Below are 21,943 nucleotides of genomic sequence, written 5' to 3'. Positions count from 1 at the left end.
AACACGGATCAAAGTTGAAAACATCATGCTAAGTAAATTAAGTCAGACACAATAGGTCAAATACTATATGATTCCATTTACATGAGATAACTCAAAAAGGCAAATTCAGAGAGATCGAAAGTAAATTTCAGATCACCAAGGGCTGAGGGGAGAAGAAATGGAAAGTTATTGTTTAATGGGTACAGAGTTTCTGCTTAGGATGATGAAAAAGTTGTGGAGACAGAAAGTAGTGATGGTAACAAACACTGTTGAATGTACTAAATGCCACTTTATATTTTACCATAATGATCAAAAGCATTAATATTAAAAAAAACAATAGAAACAAAAAGAGAAATGGACAAATCTACAATTATCCTTGGAGAGACCAACACCTCCCATCGCAGAAAGAATACAGAACAAGCAAACAGAAAAATCAGCAAGGATGTAGAAAAACTAGATAATAAACCAGACCTAAGTGACATTTATAGAACACTTCACCCAACAATGGAAAAATATATCAAGAGTAAAATACATACTATTTTTAAGCACAAGGTCAGAACATTCACTAAGAGAACACATCCTGAGATATAAAACAAATCTTACCTAATCCATAAGAACTGAAATCATATAAAGTTTATTCCCTAGCCACAATGGAGTTAAACTAGAAATCAGTTAACAGAAAGATAACAGAATGATCTCCAAACACTCTAAAACTAAACAACACACTTAATCCATAGGTCAAAGAACAATTCTAAAGATAAATTAGGAGTTCCCATTGTGGCATAGTGGAAATGAATTCAACTAGCATCCATGAGGATGCTAGTTCAATCCCTGGCCTTGCTCAGCAGATCGGGGATCTGGCATTGCCATGACCTGTGGTATAGGTCGAAGAGGCAGCTCAGATTGCAAGTTGCTGTGGCTGTGGTGTAGACCGGGAGCTGTAGCTCCTTTCAACACCTAGCCTAGGAACTTTCATATACCACAGATGGGGCCCTAAAGGCAAAAAACCAAAATAAAATAAAAATTAAAAAATAAAGACAAATTAGAAAATATTTTGAACTGAATGAAAACAAAAATAAATCAAGATTTGTGGGAACAATTAATGCACTGCTAAGAGGAAAATATATAGCATCAAATACTTATATATTACAAAAGAAGAAATGTCTAAAATCAACAACCTAAGCTTCCACTTAAAAGAAACTAAGAAAAGGAGTTACTGTCATGGCTCAGGGGTTAACAAACCCAACTAGTAACCATAAGGTTGCGGGTTTGATTCCTGGCCTTGATCAGTGGGTTAACGATCCAGCGTTGCCATGAGCTGTGGTGTAGGTCACAGACATGGCTCGGATCCTATGTTACTGTGCCTATGGTGTAGACTGGTGGCTATAGCTCTGATAAAGAAAACTTTAATACATAAAAACTGGACAACTTACACAAAAGGCAACAATTCCTTCTGTGCCACAAACCAGGAAAATCGAGCCAGAAGAAATATTTTGAACATCTATATGTAAAAAATTGAACATGTAGTTAAAAATGTTTTGAGAAAGAAATCTCCAGGCTGAGACAGAAACAATTCAAAGGTGAAATGACACTGATTCTATACAACCCCTTCCAGAAAAAAGAAGAGGAAGGAATACTTGCCAACACTCTTTATGAGGCCAGTTTCACCCTGATAAAAAGTTAGACAAGACAGTATAAAAAAACCACAAACTGAGAGGATTAAGATGGAAGAATAGAAGGACTGGAGCTCAACCTCTCTCCTAAAAACAACAAAATTCACAACTAAAGGCTGAGCAATCTCCACCCAAATGGACCAGAAACCTTAAAAAAGATACCCTATTCCAAAAGAAAAAGAGGAGGCCACATCAAGAGGTAGGAGGGGCGATTTCAAGATATAAACAACCCCATACCTCCCAGGTGGGAAGCTCCACAGACTGAAAACTAAGTGGTTCACAGAGACTCACCTACAGGAGTGAGAGCTCTGAGCCCCACATCAAACCCTCACCTGCAGGGATCTAGCACTGGGAGAAAGAGCCCCTGGAGCATCTGGCATTGAAGGCCAGTGGGGCTTGTGCACAGGAGCTCCACAGGACTGGGGGAAACGGAGACCCCATTCTTAAAAGGCACACACAGACGTTCACGTGCACTGGGTCCCAGGGCAAAGCCAGGTCTCCGTAGGAATCTGGGTCAAACTTGACTGAGATTCTTGGAGGAAATACTGGAAAAACAGGGGTGAATGTGGCTTGTTGTGAGGGAAGGACATTGAACACAAAGCTCTTGGGAATATTCAGCAGAGTGCCTTTCTCTGGAGGTGGCCATTTTGGGAAAATCTGGCCCCACCATATCAGTCAGTGCTGAGAAGCCCCAGGGCAAACAACAATCCAGGTGGGATCACAACCCCACCACTCAGTAAACAGGCTACCTAAAGACCCCTCAGGCATACAGCTGCCTCTAATCCCATCCAGAGACTAAGCCCCACCCACCAGAAGGATTAGAATCAGCTCCACCTACCAGTGGGCAGGCATCAGCCCCTCCCATCAGGAAGCCTACAGCAAGCCCCCATACTGACTTCAGCCACAAGGGGGGCAGACACCAGAAGTAAGACAGGCTACAACTCTATTATCTGTAAAAAGGTCACCACACCAAAAAACCTTTAAAAATGAAAAGACAGAGAACTATAACTGAAATGAGGAAGAAAAGAAAAACCCCAGAAAATCAGCTAAGTGATTAGGAGGTTCTCAGCCTCCAGGAAAAAGACTTTAGATTGCTGATGCTGAAGATGATGCAAGACATTGGAAATAAACTGGAGGCAAAGATGGATAACTTACGGGAAACACTGACCAAAGAGATACAAGATATAAAACTTCAACAAGAAGAGATGCAAAATACAATCACTGAAATAAAAAATTCACTAGAAGCAGCTAACAGCAGAATACAGGAGGCAGAAGAACAAATAGGCGAGGTGGAGGACAGATTAGTGGAAATTATGGATGCAGAACAGAAAAGAGAAAAAAGATTGAAAAGAAATGAAGAGAGTCTCCAAGAACTCCGGGACAATGTTAAACACACCAACATCTGTTATTATAGGGGTGCCAGAAGGAGAAGAGAGAGAGAGGGGGACAGAAAAAATATTCCAAGAGATCAGAGCCAGAAACTTCCCTAACATGGGACAGCAACCCCTCACTCAAATCCAGGAAGCACAATGAGTACCATATAAAATAAACCCAAGGAGGAATACACCGAGACACATATTAATCAAACTGACCAAAATTAAAGACAAAGAGAAAATACTGAAAGCACCTAGAGAAGAGAAACAAGTAACATACAAGGGAGCCCTGATAAGGTTATCAACAGATTTTTCAGCAGAAACTCTGCAGGCCAGAAGGGAGTGGCATGATATACTTAATGCGATGAAAGGAAAAAACCTTCAACCAAGATTCCTCTACCCAGCAAGGCTCTCATTCAGATTTGAAGGAGAAAGCAAAACCTTCACAGATGAGCAAAAGCTGAGAGAATTCAGCAACACTAAACCAGCCTTACAACAAATACTAAAGGAACTTCTCTAGGCAGGAAAGAAAAGACAGCAACAGGAAACAAAAATGCCACAAATGACAAGGCTCACCAGTAAAGGTATACATACAGTAAAGATACAAAATCACCCATGCACAATTATACCACCAAAATCAGAAATCATGAGAAGAGGTGGGTACAAATGCAGGACACTGGAGATGAACTTCCAATTAAGAGAACAACAACTTAAATCAATCTCATATACATACAGACTCTTATAGCAAAACTTCAGAATAACTGCAAACCAAAAATCTACAATGGATACACAAACAAGGAATCTCTGGAGAAGAAATATATCTCATAGTAAATAAGTGCATAATCCACCATGAAAGGGGTCATTTGACACCATTCTTGGAATGCTGAAGTCTTCCTACATCTGATTCTGATTTCCTCCCCATCAAAGAATTTATGATAATTATAACTAATGCAACTGTACAATTAAATAATACAGTTCTACAATTGTATTATTAATAACCATTTCTCTCCATGGTACAATGTAAGGTCTATAAAGTCTTGTTTAGCACATCACCTAGAATGGTGTAATGCCCAGACTGAAGAATCAGTAAGATGTAACAAATTGTGAGGACACATTTATATAGTTACACTGTTTTTTAACCAATTTATGCATTTTATATTTTACTTATTTTCAGAGGGTGTATTATTTTTGTTATTCTTACCAGTTAAGTTATTCTTTTTATTATGCTATATAAAATATTTAATGGTATATAAGGCTTTCTTCTTTATAAATTTTAGTTGCATAATATACACAATTGTAAGATAATGCTAATATTTAAAGAGAAATTGAAATGTAATAGATAATACTAAATAGTAAAGATGAAAGCCATACAAAATGGGATAAAGTATAGAATAAATTTCCTATTTGTCTCAGCATATTTTCCATTCCACTTCTCCAGAGGGAGTCACTTAATCTGTTTCTTAAGATCCATGATATAACAATCTATGTGAATGTAACTGTGTTTAAATATACGTATTTTATTCTGTAAAAAAAAATAAAATAAAATTTCAAAAAAAAAAACAAAAAACAAAAAACCACACACACAAGAGTTCCCACTGTGGCTCAGTGGTATTGAACTGGACTAGTATCCATAAGGACGTGAGTTTGATCCCTGGCCTCACTACTCAGTGGGTTAAGGATCTGGCATTGTTGTGAGCTGTGGTATAGGTCGCAGACTTGGCTTGGATCTGGTATTGCTGCGGGTGTGGTGCAGGCTGGCAGCTGCAGGTCTGATTCAACCCTTAGCCTGGGAACTTCAGTGCCTTGGGTGTGGCTCTAAAAAGAACAACACCCCCTCCCCCCCCCCCCCCCCCCCCCCCCCCCGCCCACATCGCAACAACCAGTATGTGGAAGAGAACTGACAGATCACGTGAGGCTTATCTCGGAAACTAAGGTTTGGCCAATATTTGAAAGTTGATCAACATAGTCCACTATATAAACTGACTAAAGAAGATAAACATGATCATATCATTTGAGAAGAAAAAGCATTTGATGAAGTTTAACATCATTTAGTATTAAAAAAAACACTTCAAAAAAACTAGGGGTTAAAAGAAACTTTCTTAATTCAATAAGAGATCTACAAAAACAAAACTAAAGGAAACAAAACAAAACAAACACTCTACAGATAACATCAGAGTTAATGGTAAAAGACTGAATGCTTTCCCCCTAGAATCAGGAACAAGGCAAGGATACACCCCCTCCCTACTCTTACTCAACATCAAGCTGGAAGTCCTGACCAGCGCCATAAGGCAAGGGAAAGAAATAAAAGGCATATATATTGGAAAACAAAACTGTTTTGGAAGAAAACCCTAAGGAATCACAATGAAGCTCCTACAACTAATAACTGAGTTTTAAACAACTGGAGGATGTAAGGACTACACATGTAAGTCAATGTTATTTCTACATACTAGCAACGAAAGATGGGAAACCAAAATTCTACAAAATACCAAATCAAGCTATCTACTCAGTACCTGAGCAGGTCCACAGGCAATTCCAACTATGTGTTTGGTATCCAGTCCTGGCAGTGCAGAGGGTTCTGGCTTAGTCACACGCAAGGTGTCAAAGTGCTGGCACTGGTCATTGCTCCCCCAGCTATGAACCTCACTGTCCTCAGTCAGAGCCAGGCAGTGGGTGGAACCTGCAGCCACATCAATCACCTTCTTCCCTGGATGGAAAGAGGGATGCAGATACAGGTTCATGACTATGACTTCTGCAATAAAGATACTTACTTGAAGCCACTCAAGTCAGAAGGCATTTAAAGTCAACTTCTAAAGGATTATTCATTGCTTTAATATTCACAATTCATCTGCTTCGTGTATATTAGTAAAACTCCTGTTGTGTTTTACTAGCTACAATTTATTAAGTCCTACAATCTGCAAATAAAATAGTGCTAAGGTATGAAAACGATCTGTTCATTTTTCTCCTCCTTATTCAAATTTTCATTCAGAAAAAGACACGTGTATTTTTAATTAACTGCAAGATCGTTTTCTCCTGTCCTAATGTATAACAAAGCAAAGCATGCTCTTTAAAAAAAAAAAAAAAAAAAAAAAAACAACTTTGTTTTTAGAGCAGTTTTTGGTTCACAGCAAATTGAGAAGGCAGAGATCTCCCATATATTCTCTACCACAACACACGCTAGCCTCCTCACATTATTGAGTATTCATTTTTTAACACATAGATTTCAATAGTTCCAACACCATTTGTTGAAAAAATGATCTTGCTCCATTGTACTGCCTTTTCTTCTCTGTCAAAGATCAACTACATTCATATGAGTCTATTGCTGAGCACTCTCTTCTGTTCCAGTTATCTATCTATATTTTAGGTAATACCATACTGGGTGTTTTGTTTTGTTTTTATCTTTTTTAGGCCAAAACTGAGGCACATGGAAGTTCCCAGGCTAGGAGTCGAATGGGACCTGCAGCTCCCAGCCCACACCACAGCCACAGCAATGCAGAATCCACACCTTGTCTGCGACCTAAACCACAGCTCACCACAACACCAGAATCTTAACCCACTGAGGGGGCCAGGGACTGAACCCATATCCTCATGGATACTAGTCGGGTTCGTTACTGCTGAGCCACAAAGGGAACTCTAATACCATCCTATCTTGATTACTGTAGCTTTATAGTAAGTCTTGAAGTTGGGCACTGTGTCATCTTTCTTTAACACTGTGAAGACCATTCTGGGTCTTCTGCTTCTCTATACAAACTTTAGACTCACTTTATCAATATCCATAAAGTAACTTGCTGGGATTTTGGCTGAGACTGTACCTCATCTATAGACTGAGTTGGAATCTTGATGATATTCAGGATTTCCATCCATGAACATAGATATTTTTCCATTTATATAGTTCTTCTTTGATCAATCTTGTAGTTTTCCTCATATATATCTCATATACATTTTGTTAGATTTACACCTATGTATTTCATCATTGCATGCTAACGCAAATGATACAGTATATTTAATTTCAAATTCCACTTGTCTGTTGCTTGGATATAAGAAAGAAATTAACTTTCGCATATTAGCTATGTATCCTGCAACCCTATTAGTTCCAGAAAGCTTTTCTGGTCAATTCCTTCAGGTTTTCTACATGGACAATCATGTCACCTGTGCAAAAAGACAGTTTTATTTCTTCCTTCTCACTCTATATACTTTTTTTTCCTTTTCATGTCTTACTACACTAGCTAAAACTTGCAATTTAATTTTGAAAAGAAATAGTGAGATGGGACACCCTTTCCAATCTTAGTGGGAAGGCTTTGAGTTTCTCACCATTAAGTGTGATGTTAGCTGTAGGTTGTTTGTAGTCTTTATCAAGCTTCTGACATTCATGGAATGTCAGATAAAGAAAAGAAATACCTGCAAACTTTTAAAGATTACTAAAGGAAACTGCCTTAAAAGTTGACATTTTGTACTTACCTTGCAATCCTTCCAAGAGTTTGGGATAACGAACATGTTCTTCTGTTCCATGCCCAAGTCTCTGGTTGTCACCTTTACCCCATGAATAAACTTGGCCATCTTTTGTTAAAGCAATAGAAAACTGACTTCCACATCGGACTTTGACAACATCCAAGTCTTGAAGCTTTTCAATCAGCTTTGGTGTTTTGCAGCCATCACTACCACCTCTGCCCAATTTGCCATAGTCACCATCGCCCCAAGACCACACTTGACCTGAAAAATACAATTATTTGAGTTAACTGTACATCTAATAAAACTTATAAATGTTTGGAAATAACTAATATAGCCAATAACACCAAAATCTAGACCACTAACATATATAGCTGACTCTACACAGGTGGTTACTGACCAAATGAGATGTGGTTTCTACTTCAGGTCGACATAGAAGCAATTAAGAAACGGAGGGGTTCCCCGTGGTGCAATGGTGCAGCACCAGGACACAGGTTCAATCCCTGGCTGGCGCAGTGGGTTAAAGGATCTGGTGCTGCCCCAGCTGTAGTGTAGGCCGCAACTACAGCTCAGTTCTGAGCCCTGGCCCGAGAACTCCAAATGCCACAGGGGAGCCAAAAAGGAGAAAAAAAAAAAGAAGAAGAAGAAGAAGAATTGAGTTTTCTTTTTGTTTTAACTAAATGAATGATAAAGTCATAACTCTTACTAATTTGGGCTCAATGATATGCTTCAACTAAGTACTAAACACAGAACAAAAGCTCTACTGCCTCCATAAAACACCGTAACTGGGCCCACAATACACTGCACACTAACTACTCTAGGAACTGCCTGCACATCATTCTTGCCATGCTGACCTCAAGTCAAATGTACAATTATTCCAAATAACATCTGTTAGTGTAATGTAATTAAAAATTACATAGAATTGCTCTCTGTGGGAGAATAAGGCTGAGAGGCTCCCAGCTGATTCCAATAAATAGACCCCACAATTCTAAGGACAGAACCCCACAATACTGACAGACAGATACAGTTTAAAAAAATCAACATGATTCAAACCATCAAACCTGATAAATATATCCTCAAAAAGTGACAAATGAGTACAATCTCATAATGAAAACAAATATAGAACTGAAATTAGAAACAAGTATGTACTGTAGAATACCTAAAGACTAATCAGGATTTACCACAGAGACTCAAGAGTGGCTAAACATTAGGAAATGTAATCCTAGTAAACAGAAACGATTTAGAACGTTAATTATTGCATTTTAACTTTTTATTTTTGTGAAAAAAACAAAAGGCCCTAATAGGAAGGATGGTAGCTCTCTGGCCCTGGGCAGTGGAATTTACAAGCCCTATATCTTCTGTACTTCTGCCAACAACACTGAGGAGCACCCTCACTCAAAGCCTCCAAAGCTCTCTCCCTTGGGAAAGCAGCCCTCCTTCTCCTTAGCTGCTCAGGCAGCCTGAGTTCCACGTACCGTTCTCCGTCACGGCCAGGGTTTGAGCATCCCCACTCCCACATGCCACATCAATGACCTTCAGTCCTTTGAGCCCAGCTACCAGCATTGGAATGGCCTCATCTTCACTGGAACCTTCAAACAGACAGGACTGTGGTTACTTTAAGTCCCTCAAAAGAGGCAGCCCCATGCTGCAGGCTCAGGCTGGCTCAGAGGAGACATACCGTGGCCTAAACGGCCATAGTTCCCACGGCCCCAGGTGTAGAGTTCCCCCTCGGCAGTGATGGCTGCACTGTATGTGCTCCCACAGGCAATGTGCACCACGTGCTTCCCAGCCTGCTTTCCTGAGAAAGCAGAGATCACCTTAGGCTCCTCAAGCGGCCTATGGAGAGAAAAGGAATAAATGTGAATGCCCTTCTGAACCTTCCCAATTAGTGATACTCCCGAAAATAAGATACTAAGAACATTAGGATAGTTTTGCCTGCCAGTTGTCTTAGTAATAATTAAGAAATCCAGAATTTGAACACTTAACACATCCATAATTTTTTGTCAAGTGGACACCCAATGTCAAATGCGGCCTCCAGCAGGAATATCACAACAGTGTCTGTTAGAGATGCAGGCAATCAGGTCCATAGCAGCTTTGGTCACAGTGATCTGAACAGTGGCCTATACAGACAGCACTCTGCTGCAGGGAAGGACAAAGCTCAGGATCTACACCAAGTGACAGAGCCAGAAACAGAATGCCACCCAGTGGTAGAGGGCAGGTTAGTGGTCGCCAGGTTGCTGGAGGTAGGGAGGAGTTGGCTACAAAGGGTCCAAAAAAAGGGATCCTTGAGATCCTTCCCAGAGGATATCCATCTCCACCCCAGTGAGAGTGACCCATCTCCTCTTGACTCTGCTTCCCACTCCCTGCTCATGGAGTGGGCTTCATCTTCAATACCAACCCACAGCCAATGTCTTCTCCACCAGGCTCCACTCACAACAGCAACATACGAAAGGGTTCCTATGACTCCTAGGCAATCATCAGAACTCTTTATCTTCACAACCTTGCATTTACAACAACCATTCTATTTCATTTCTGGTCTCTTATAATAATCAAAAGCTTCCACAACATAAGACATTAAAAAATTATTGATTTTTGGTTCAAGGAAAGGGGACCTCATCTGACAGTGATGTTCTGAGGTTGTGAATGAGGAGAAAGGAGCGTGGGACTTGATTGAGAAACTCCAACAGGGGTATGGTATGTGTAGCTAACAAAGGAGTAGTAAAAGCTAGAGGAGACAAACATGAAGGCCAATTGATGTCTGTGCTGTGGGTAGACTCCCACATTGTCACCCAGGGGCTGATCCATTTGGTAGGCGCTCCATCTTGGCCCTACATGTCTGAGGAGCTGGAGGACACCTCGCCACACTTGTCTTTTCCACCCCACTTTGGCTGTAGCAAAACAAAAGCCAAGTCAGTTATAGGAAGAGACTATACATACACAGTGTCCCCGTGGCCCAATCGTCCGCCATCCCCACAGCCCCAGGAATACACCTCTCCAGTGGCTGCCAAGGCCAGGTAGTGGTGACCATCGGAATGGGCAGCAATTTTTATAATGTTTCTCGAGGCAAGACCCTGGACCAGCTGTGGGGCCTAAATGGGCAAAAACAGGAATAAAATTGGTACACAATCCAAGTAACAAAGAAAACAGCATGACATGACCCAGCTGTGTACCTTAATTTAATGAACCCCCACCCTCCAAAATGAAAGAACATGAGCCTCTAGTGTTTGCCACCCACTTAACCAGCTGCCTTGCCCAGCACCAAGAGGACAACCAGGCAGGCGGCCTCCACGTACTCCATGGCACCACAAAGCCTCCTCTGCATGAGGAAACTTGCAGCTAGAGATGAATAGGAACAGGCATGTCCCAATCTGCCACCATCCCCAGAAATCAGTCATGCGTCACTTTCTTCCTGGCCCCCAAAGTGAAATGAGTTTACAGTTTACAAATAAGAATGATGGTTGGCAATAACTGGCACTGTAAGGAGTTCCTGGGCTTGAGAACTAAGAAATTCTGCAAATTTTGACAATAGTGATTACAATTACTGAGTTTTAAATTCAATTAAGGGTTTTAAACACAACTAACAATATACAGCAAGTGGATGCTTATAAATCTTCAGAAACCAACCAATGTACAGAAAGACAAGATCCACAGCATCGATAGCAAAGAGCATCCCAACCACAGGAAGCAGTTTGGCACCCACCAGCGTGTCGCTATTGTATGCCTGCGTGTACACACGGCCATTCCTCGACAGGATCAGGAAGCGCTTCTCTGCACAGGCGATCTGCGTGACCCCCAGGTTGGCAAGGCCTTCACATTGAATTGGACCGATCACGTTGGCATAGTATTTCCATCCTATTAACCCCCATCCTATGACCTCTTGCAATGATCCCTGTCAGATAACAAAGTAAACATTTTCTTTATAGCAGCAAGACAATTTCTTTCTTAAACAAAAGAAAGAAAAATTCACACAAGGAGTAACGATGATATACAGTAAGACAAAAACAAACCAAGAAAGAAGCTGATTCAAAACATCAAAATAACTCAGAATACTCTATAGTGCCTCAGTTAGCAAGTAAAATGAAATGACTTAACAGATGACTTTTCCACAGCATTTCATTTTAACAGCAACCATTAAAAAGTAGAATAAGTAGAAGATCCCTCTACGGCACAATGAGTTAAGAATCTGACTACAGTGGCTCAGGTCACTGCAGATGTGTCAGTATGATCCCAGCCCAGCACAGTGGGTTAAAGGATCCAGCATTGCTGCAGCTGTGGCACAGGTCACAGCTGAAGCCCGGATTCAATCCCTGGCCGGGAACTTTCATATGCCATGATCACAGTTCATTTAAAAAAATTAGTACGTAGACCTCCAGCATATTTAAAAATGCTCAAACCAGGAAGTTCCCTTGCAGCACAGCAGGTTCAGGAACCAGCATTACTGCAACTGTGGTGCAGGCCACACCTACAACACAGATTTGATCCCTGGCCTAGGAACTTCCACATGCCTCAAGTGCAGACTAAAAAAAAAAAGAAAAAAAAATGCTCAGAAAATATCAGATCACCAATTTGTGCCATTACAGGCAGAGACCTGAAGACCTAAGTACTAGCCTGGGCGACAAGTGTCCTTGCTAGGGGTTGGGAGTGAGAGGTATCAACCCGAGATTAATTCAGAGATAATCAGCTCATGGGTCCACCACACCAGGTACATCACCACTATACTTGCATACAGGCACACACGGGAACAAAGGTATAAGGGAAGCCATCGCAGCACCATCTGAGTAGAAAACTTCTGGCAACATGTGTCCACCAATAGGAGACTTATTTTTTAAAAAATCATGATACATCCACATGTGGACCACTTTTTGAAATAAAGAGAGAAGCTCTGTTTACTTACACAGAGATCTCTTCAGTATTCTGCTTAGTGGAAAAACAAGCTACAGAAGTGATGTGACATATTACTGCTACAAGAAGACTGAAAGGATGCGTTAAGAGACGGGGAAAGTGAGAAGCAACAGATGGAAAACTGGGTTACGGAAGCCAGCAAGGGAGGAACTGACAATGTGTCACTGCATTTAGTTTTTATTTTTGAACCATGTGAATATATTACTTATATGGAAAACATAAACAACTGTAAAATAAAATAAATACTCTTTGGATTAAAACTTAAAAGTTAGAGAAACCTGGATTCAAAACCAGGACTCTTCTGTGTGGCCCAGATTCTTCTGACTTGACCTTGATCAAGTTCACCACAACTCCAAGGGGCAGCCTTCCCACCCAAGTAACAAAGCAATGTTGTAACAATCAGATGGGACTGTGTGAGGTCCTTGGTGGGCCTTCACTGGCCAGCCCCACACATGTAGATCAGACACAGCACTACTTTTCTCCCAAGGAAGGCAGTACAACATGGCTATGTGAACAGGAGAGCCTCCTGAATCTGGAACCTGGACATGGGGTAGGTCACAAACCCTGTGCACTTCAGCCTGCTCATCGCTCACTGTGACCCCTTAACATGTGCATGATGGAAAATCTCAATACCAGAGAAAGGGAGTCTCCACACAGGTAGAGAATGAGAATCCAGGAACAGACACGCAAAGAACTGCCACTAGTATGACACTTACCTTATGCGATGTTGGAGAGCTACACAGAGGTGGCATACAAGGGGTGGCCAGGCGGTCTAAGTGGGCCATGACAACGACCGCAGTTTGTCGTAAGTCTATGGCAAGCTCGTTGTCCTGTGGAAGAGTCAGGTACCTCAGGAAACTCTCATTGGGGCTCAGAGGGCCAGACAGAAGCTAGAGAAGAAAAGTAAAGAAGCATCTTCAGAAAAGATGGAAAAAATTAAAGTAACACAATTAGCCTTTAACCACTCTTTATATGCTGGTACTCAGACATTCATTATCCATAAATCTGCTCCTTTTTGGCTATCAAATGACAAGTGCTGCTGATGTCAAGACAGCTAGGCACTTACTGCACACCTATCACCAGTGTACAGACTCGACACAGGTGAATGAACCCCACAGGCTCATAACCCAAGAGCCCTCAGAAGAATGCACAGCAAGCTGTCTGAGGACACAGCACTGAATCACAACCTGGCTCTGAAAACTGAAAACAGCAAACATTTACTTTCATCTAAATGCTGCCTACTCGTCAGAAAACCTAATTTTATTTGCACATTAAGTAATAATTATAATTCTAGATTTTTTTGTTTGCTTGTTTTGGCTTTTATTTTGGCTGTGCCCACAGCATATGGAAGATCCCAGGCCAGGGGTCAAACCCAAGTCACAGCAGTGACAACCCCATATCTTTAACCCAATGTGCCACAAGAGAACTCCTAATTCTAATTCTTCTTCTATGACAAAAGAGCCTTATTATCATTACAGAATAATCAGACTGAAACTTTGTAATGGGATAGCTAAGTCTTCCCAGAAAAAAAGCCTGCAAAATCAAACCCGTACCTCTAAACATCAGCAGTCCCAGAATTCAGACCTAGACAGGCCCTGCTCTGCCACCAGCCTCAGAGTCCTGGGCCACAGTGATGACTTAGGTGAGTGCTTCACGAGGTACCCCTCTACTCACGGAGGGCCAACAAAGTGAGCCACTATTTTCAATGCTCTTTTCCTAATATTTTTCTAAAAGTGTGCATTTCAGACTTGGCTCCATGCTGCCAACACAGCTATTGCTGGCTGTGGGAGGTTTTGTCTGTAAATGGCATGTGGAGGGGTATGGAGGGGGAAGAGAAGACTTGCCTGGCACCCCTGGTAGTGTCAAAACTGACCCACAGTAACTGCTCTCTCACGGAGAGAGTGAGGTCCCGCAGCACAGCACCGCCTCTGAACCAGACATGCTCCTTCCCATTCCAGCCTCACCTTGCCTCCTGGCACCACCTCCCAGGCTCTTTGCTGCAAGTCCCATAAGAACGCACCTGAACTCTCGCATTCTTCCTGAAATATCATCAGGATTTTTATCCATCTTCAATGCCCCTACTAACTTGCTCCTACATGGAGCTGAGCATGCCCTCTTCACATCCTCCACAGCCACATCACAGCCAGAGCACAACGCACCAAACCCACAAACACAATGGGCTCAATGGCTCCAGTTCAACAGAAAGAAAAGTGCGAGGCCAACAAGGTAGAAGATGGACCTCTTGAAAAGCAAAAGTTGACACATACTAAGAAATATACTTCTCCTACTAAAAATACACAATCCAGAGCAAATACAAAGGGCCTGGGGTCTACAAAACACAGATGGCTCTGGCCACTCCTGAGGTGCTACAAAGAATCCAATGTGACCATGTGATGTTCTCTTGCATCAGCTGTGACCCAGGCTGTGACTGGCAACACCCATCTCACACCTGATGTGCTCTAACAATCACCAAGAACACCACTCTCCCGCCCCCCACCCCTGAAGCAACCAGCACCACAAACACATGCTCTGGTCTTGTTGATGAAAGGCTAACTGCTTTAGGATAATGGAAATGAAGAGAGCTACTTAAGTACAGTCTCACAACGATACCTACATGAGTGTCGCCCTCTGTATGAGGGCCATCTTTACTGCAGATGATGCTCTGGAACCTTTGCAGCAAAGGGAGAAGCGGGGCACTGGTGCCCTGGGCAGATCGCTCATTGTCAGTTTCCTGTGTCCCACTGTCCCATAACTGAAGCAACAACAGGATGGCAGACAACATTTGGCTGGAAGAAAAAATGTCTTTATTGTCTAGTAAAAATAGGGTGGTGTTGTTTTTTGTTTTGTTTTTTTTGTTTTTTTTTTTGCCATGGGCTGTCAAAATAAAAGCAACAGCTCAATAAAATTGAAGAAATACTTTAGATTTGAAAGGAAACTAAAAACAAGGCCATGAAAACAATTCTTGGCAGTCAAATCACTAAATCAATGCCAAGATTTTAAAACAAGACACCTACCTTCTGAGATAAGAAACACAAGCCAATTCAAAGCTCAAAGAGCACTTTGTATGGGGAATTTTTAGGACCTTAAATTAATGGAATCAAAATAACCATTTGAAAAAATTTAAAGAGAAAAAAAAAAAAAAAAAAAAAGTTGCTAGACGACTAAAAAGTTCTGCATAAAAAAAGAAGTGAAGAAAACTTTAAAGGACCCAGGTCTGAAAGAAGAGGATCTGGGACTGGTTCTCTGATCACCAGTCAGATCAGAGACCAGTCTCTGCTACACGCCTGCTACCATCACAAACAGTTCTATGAAATGAAACAGCCACTCGGGGAAGGAGTGCTTCCCTCCAGTGCTCCCAGCCTGGGGAACCCCTCACCTCAGCGTGCCTCTCTGCACAGCCAGCTCCAGCAGGATGGCCAGGGCCAGGTGCTGGTCTTGCAGGGGAATGCTTCCTGGCCCTTTCGTACCAGGCGTTCCATGAACATCCCTGAAATGAGAGCAGAGGACGCGGGGACAAAGAATAACAGAGTTTAAAGAGAGGATGCTTAAAATCAGCATGCTACAAATATTAAATTAATTATATTCCTTCTCTCATGCAGAAAAGTATTTTTAAGATTTGGAATTCGGATTCTAAGATTTGCTTACTAAAATTTAATCAGAGATTCTAAAATGTATAATTAACTTGTAAAGATATTATCTTTTTTGTCTTTTTGCCTTTTCTAGGGCCGCTCCCGCGGCATGTGGAGGTTTCTAGGCTAGGGGTCTAATTGGAGCTGTAGCCACTGGCCTATACCAGAGCCACAGCAACGGGGGATCCGAGCCGAGTCTGCGACCTACACCACAGCTCATGGCAACGCCAGATCCTTAACCCATTGAGCAAGGCCAGGGATTGAATCCTCAACCTCATGGGTCCTAGTCGGATTCGTTAACCACTGTGCCACGACAGGAACTCCTATAAAGATATATTTTAATTAAAAGTATGAATTCAGATACATAAGATGATTATGTTAGATGACAAATTCCAAGTTGCTGTAGCATAAAACTACTTATTCAAATCATGAATGGAAAAACGTTAGATATGTTTCTTCTAGTGACATGTAAGGCTATTAGAGTATCAACATTCATCTACAGAATTAAAGAATCAACTTCTAAAACCATCTGAGAATCTATATGTAAAACATCTATACTCATTTTTATCTTTGATCAAAGAAATAATTTTAACTTTTCCTTGTTCCCTAATAATAAGTCTTCTTAACCCAAGATGAGGGAGGAAGGATCTTCCAGCATCACTAGTACAGTTTAATTTTCTAAAATTATTTTACTGGAGTATAGTTGATTTACAATGCTGTTTAAGTTTCAGGTGTATAGAAAAGTGATTCAGTTACACATATATACACAACCTTTTTTTTTTTCTTTTTTGCTTTTTTAGGGCTGCACCCATGGCATATGGAAGTTCCCAGGCTAGGGGTCAAATAGTAGCTACAGCTGCTGGCCTACACAACAGTCACAGCAACACCAGATCCGAGCCGTGTAGCAACCTATATACCCCAGCTCAAGGCAATGCTGGATCCTTAACCCACTGAGCAAGACCAGGGATTGAACCTGCATCCTCATGGATACTAGTCAGGTTATTACCACTGAGCAACAAGAGGAACTCCTACACACATTCTTTTTCAGACACTTTCCACTATGAATTATAAGCAGTTGTTTAGTCCCATACTATCTATTAAGACAACACCCACCACTCAGAATGGTGGCATCTGCACTCACTCAGAGGCACACAAAAAGTACTCAAAGTCTTTAAGAAACACTGATCCCCAAATCATAAAATATGTGAAAAAATAAACTGCAAAAGCATACTTTATTTTCATCACATTCAATATGACAGCTTACTATGTCCAATCAGAATATCAGAAGTCAAACATCTGACAAACTGAGGACCAGGATCTGGAATCATGGAGCTGAGGGTGTGCTGGAAACACACCAGGAACCAACCTACTAAGGTTCTTAGCTGTAACAAGAAGTGGAGACGTGACTTTGTAGCATGCCAGAACCATTGACACAGGAAGATGTGAAAAGAAGAACTCACCCTGTCACGACGGATCTGAGGAACCGGGTTGCTCTTTCCACCACCTCCAGCCACACAGAGGACACTGTGCTCTCATCAAAGAGTGAGGCCTCGGGCAGGGCTCTCAGGGCATCCAGGGATTCCTGTAACAGCTCACTGCAGAGGTCCGCATCCTCCCCTGGGCACACACATGGCAGAGGAGATCAACCAGGCCTGGGTGGCACACAGAGCTCACCCCACTCTCTCAGTGGCCTCCCATCCCCAGAGGAAGAAGAGCCACTATCATATTTTCAAGCTCCCACTTTCCTCTCAATGAGATATCCCCAAGAACTCAGAGACTAAAATTTAACAGTTCCCCCCAAAGTCAATCCTTTTTTTTGTCTTTTGTCTTCTTACAGCCACACTTGCAGTATAGGAAGGTTCCCAGGCTAAGGGTTGAATCGGAGCTGTAGCTGCCAGCCTCCTCCAGAGCCACAGCAACGCAGGATCCAAACCATGTCTGTGACCTACATCACAGCTCATGGCAACACTGGATCCTTAACTCACTGACCAAAGCCTGGGATCAAACCTGAGTTCTCACCAATGCTAGTTGGGTTCATTAACCACTGAGTCACAATGGGAACTCCCCCAAAGTCAATTCTTTATTTTATGACTGTCACGTATGCAATTCTAATTTCTGGTTCACTTAGAAAATAAGACAGTACTTAAACACTGCAATGGTTTTACCTGGGATGAGTGTGCATACACAACTTTTTTTTTTTTTTTAAAGAAGCACACACCTGAAAAGTTAAACAGACTGAAGCTTCTCATTTTACAAACAAGGAAAATGAGGCACAGAGAACACATGGAACCAACTCATGGGTGTGTGGTGGTAGAAGTGAGAGGATAACCCACGTCTCCTGATCACGGCGGGAAACAATATGCTGGGTACACGTACCTGACCGCCAGGCCCTGCGCAAGAACGCGAAGGCAAAGGACAGAGCTGCTCGGGATCCGACTCTCGCGAGGCCTTCCACCCCTTTGCCTGTGGGCCGGGAACTGCAGACAATATATACGGGGGTTGTAAAAACTGGTCAGTCAGAGGCATGCGCAAATATTAAAATAAATAATACGGAAGGATTTGCTCCACAATGTGACCAATGGGGGTTTTTTTAAGATAGAAAGATCACAAATGACTTTTAGTTTCATCTTTTAAAAACTTTTTTCAAATGTCCTTTGTAAATGAAAAATTTTCTATTTGACGGGAAAAAAAGACATTTACAAAGAACTTTAAACAACTTGTAAAAATATGAAATAATCTCAGAAAGCTCACATTATTAGTTGGAAGGAGAATGATGGTAAACAGAAAATAAACAGGGAGTCCCCATTGTGGCGCAGCAGAAACAAACCCAAGCAGTATTCATGAGGACTCGGGTTTGATCCCTAGTCTTGCTCAGTGGGTTAAGGATCCAGTGTTGCCGTGAGCTGTGGTGTAGGCTGAAGACATAGCCTGGATCCAGCAGTGCTGTGGCTCTGGTGCAGGATGGTAGCTGCAGCTCCAATTTGATCCCTAGCCTGGGAACTTCCATATGCCACAGGTGTGGTCCTAAACAGCAAAAATAAATAAATATATAAACTAGTTAAGCATTACTATGATCTGACAATTTCCTAGCCAGTACCAACATAAAACGAAAATAATGTTCAGATGACATTTTCAAATCTAGATATGCTGATCTAAACTTCTGATGGCTCCTATAGCTACTGACAAAAAAAAAAAAAAAAAAAAAAAAAAAAAAGGCCTTTAAAATAATGGGGAGTTCCTGCGTGGCTCAGTGAAAATGAATCTGACTAGTAACCATGAGGATATGAGTTTGATCCCTGGCCTTGGTTAGTGGGTTAAGGATCCAGCGTTGCCGTCAGCTGTGGTGTAGGTCACAAATGTGGCTCAGATCCTGTGTTGCTGTAGCTGTGGTGTAGGTCAGCAGGTGTAGCTCTGATTCGACCCCTAGTCTGGAAACTTCATATGCCACAGGTGTAGCCCGGAAAAAGCAAAAAAGAAAAATAGTAATGGTACAGGAAACTCCCTGGTGGTCTAGTGGTTAAAACTCAGTGCTTTTATGTCTGCAGCCTGGGTTCAATCCCTGATCTGGGAATTAAGATCCCACATCAAGCCACTGCAATGCCACAGCCGGGGGGCGGGGGGGAGGAAGAAAAGGTACAGAATACAGCATAGCCTGTTACTTTCTGAGCAAACTGGGAAAGCCATTCTCCAGATCATATTAAAGATACAAAAAGCTAAAGCAAGAATAAAATTTCAAAAATAAAAAAAGAGACTATAATGAAAGCTTTAATAATTAAACTTTCCTAAACAAAACAGCCTGAGTTTTACATTAAGCTGTTATCAGGACTCTTTCTTCATTATGTTATTACCTTTTTTTGTCCACAGGAGGCAAAGAAATGCTGCTGCTTTTCCACTTAACTTTGACATTCTCCTGAAAAACAGTTCTATTCAAGGCAATGAAATATCGCTCCAAAATGACAAGCCTCTGCTTGAGCCTCAGGGCTGAAAGGGTAGTGGTGGCTGACTGGATGGCAAGAACTTGTTGCTCTTTAACCAACACAGAAAGACATTCCTTCAGTTCATTCACATCTAGAAAACAAGACAAAACGTCCAACCTCTGAATATCATGGGCATGGTTTGTTGTAATGTTGATAAAACAAACAGTTTTAAGCACTTTCTACACATCAGCAATCCCTACAGGCACCATCAAGAAGTGGACTGTACATGTCTATGGAGGATGAGGCACAGAAAACTCGCCTAAGGTCACCTTGGTGAGTATGGCACACGGGACAGACCACTCTCAGCCACCATGGTATACTGCCCCTCTGTAAACATGGCACACAAATCTTTAACAATAAATTATAGTCAATACTGATTAGCAACATATTTCCTAGACAGAAAAACTCTGTCCAGTATTTTCATGTTATGAAACCAAATGAAAAACAAAAACAATGTTTCAATAAATTGCCCAGCATACATAAGTCACAAAAGGTGACATTTACTGAACAGTTCAGAGGAAGATAAGTAACTAGTTAGAATGTGCTATGGGTAAGCAGTATTTCATTGTACTAGTCTCTCTACTATGTATGTTTTCCACAATTAAGGACTATTCTGTTAAGTAACTAAAAGAAAATTACATGAATGAAAATAATTCAAAGGAGTCTAGTCTTGCATAAAGCTGCCTTAAGTTGAACTGCAAATTAAGTTACCTTCTGCCAACCCCCTATTACCAGTAGAGCACCCAGTAGTGACAAGAGCAGGGAGTGTCATGTGCTTGTGTTCTGCCTCTGATATTTATTGGCCACAAGGCCAAAACAGTCATAAGCTTGGCAGCCTCATATTATCAAGAGATAACAGCCCTACTGACTTCTCATGTATGGAAGACACTGATATTTGGCAATCCATGACCTGAACATGCTTTTCCTCTGGGAGAGGAGGAGATCACAGAAGGTATCAGATGGACACATCTCACCACTCTCTAGGGAGGCTATCAGGACAAAGCATCCCACTACACCCACAGACACTATGGTGCAGAGAGGCACATCCAGACGCCAAAGGTTGGATACTAGGTCTGGAAAGCTCTATACTAATAGAGCTAACTGTTACAGAAAAGTAAATGAAAAATATTCAAATTTCATACTAGCCTCAAGATGAAGAAACAGGAAGATTTATACATGAAGTACCATCCCTTATCCTCAGAGTCACCCTTGGCCCAGTACTGTGTGCCTAAGTCACCAGAGACACACAGTAGACCTCACTGAGACAGCCCCGCCAAGGACAGTTCATCCACACAGCTCCCATGCAGAATTTCTTCCAGAAAATCAGGTCTAGGAAATGCTTTATTTTTCTAAATAGTTACTGTGTTTTCTACTTTTTAATGATAACATGTCTCTCCTCTGCTTGGCTGCAAAACCTAGAGACAACTGTGAAACTCAGAGAGAGTACTCATACCCTTGAGCATCTGCCTGCTCTTCTGTCCTACCTGTGCTTGCCCTCCCCAGTGAATGCCTGGTCAATCAGTCACTTATTGTAGGGTACTCTGAAACAAGTGAGTGAGTAAAAAAAGAAACAAACAAATCATGAAGACCATGGAAGGAGCCAAAACTCTTACCCCCACCTGACAGTAAAAGGTACTCTTGCCCTGCCAGAACAGTGTCACAGAAAGATAATGAAACAGAGCCTCAGAACGTAACATGAAGACCTTCATGTTTCAACAGGAAGTCACTCACAACACCAAGAACCAGGATGATCTCAACATGAATTTTAAAAAGACAACAGATGGAAATACCAAGATGACAGAGACATTAGGATACTCTGACAAAGATTTTTAAAGCAGCCAAGATTAAAAAAAAAAAAAAAAAGCTTAAAAAAGCAAAAACACACTTGAAATAAATGAAAAAATAGAAATCCTAAGAAAAAAGAGATTAAAAAAAAGAACCAAATGGTAACTTCATTTTATTTTTTT

At 41.5% G+C, this 21,943-nt stretch overlaps 1 protein-coding gene across 5 annotated transcripts in view; it reads right to left on the bottom strand.

Annotated features, from left to right (window-relative positions):
* The window catches only part of HERC2 (HECT and RLD domain containing E3 ubiquitin protein ligase 2), a 211,689-nt gene that overhangs the window by 150,457 nt on the left and 39,289 nt on the right, over positions 1–21,943 (bottom strand). For 3 of the 5 annotated variants that reach the window (XM_021075343.1, XM_021075345.1, XM_021075344.1), the window contains exons 5-16: positions 19,848–20,067; positions 18,376–18,476; positions 17,460–17,616; positions 15,747–15,857; positions 14,985–15,156; positions 13,087–13,260; positions 11,169–11,357; positions 10,406–10,557; positions 9,147–9,304; positions 8,944–9,057; positions 7,481–7,732; positions 5,536–5,729 (exon numbers count right to left, since the gene is read on the bottom strand). In XM_021075343.1, coding sequence (XP_020931002.1) covers positions 5,536–5,729; positions 7,481–7,732; positions 8,944–9,057; positions 9,147–9,304; positions 10,406–10,557; positions 11,169–11,357; positions 13,087–13,260; positions 14,985–15,156; positions 15,747–15,857; positions 17,460–17,616; positions 18,376–18,476; positions 19,848–20,067 — 1,994 coding nt within the window. Of the gene's footprint in view, positions 1–5,535; positions 5,730–7,480; positions 7,733–8,943; positions 9,058–9,146; positions 9,305–10,405; positions 10,558–11,168; positions 11,358–13,086; positions 13,261–14,984; positions 15,157–15,746; positions 15,858–17,459; positions 17,617–18,375; positions 18,479–19,847; positions 20,068–21,943 lie in introns of those variants that run through there. The other 2 variants (XM_021075346.1, XM_021075347.1) reach the window with 2 other exon arrangements.

Source organism: Sus scrofa, chromosome 15 (assembly GCF_000003025.6).
Source record: "Sus scrofa isolate TJ Tabasco breed Duroc chromosome 15, Sscrofa11.1, whole genome shotgun sequence".
Lineage (NCBI taxonomy): Eukaryota > Metazoa > Chordata > Mammalia > Artiodactyla > Suidae > Sus > Sus scrofa.
The sequence above is the reverse complement of the archived record's forward strand: the minus strand, read 5'-3'. Positions and strand labels throughout refer to the sequence as shown.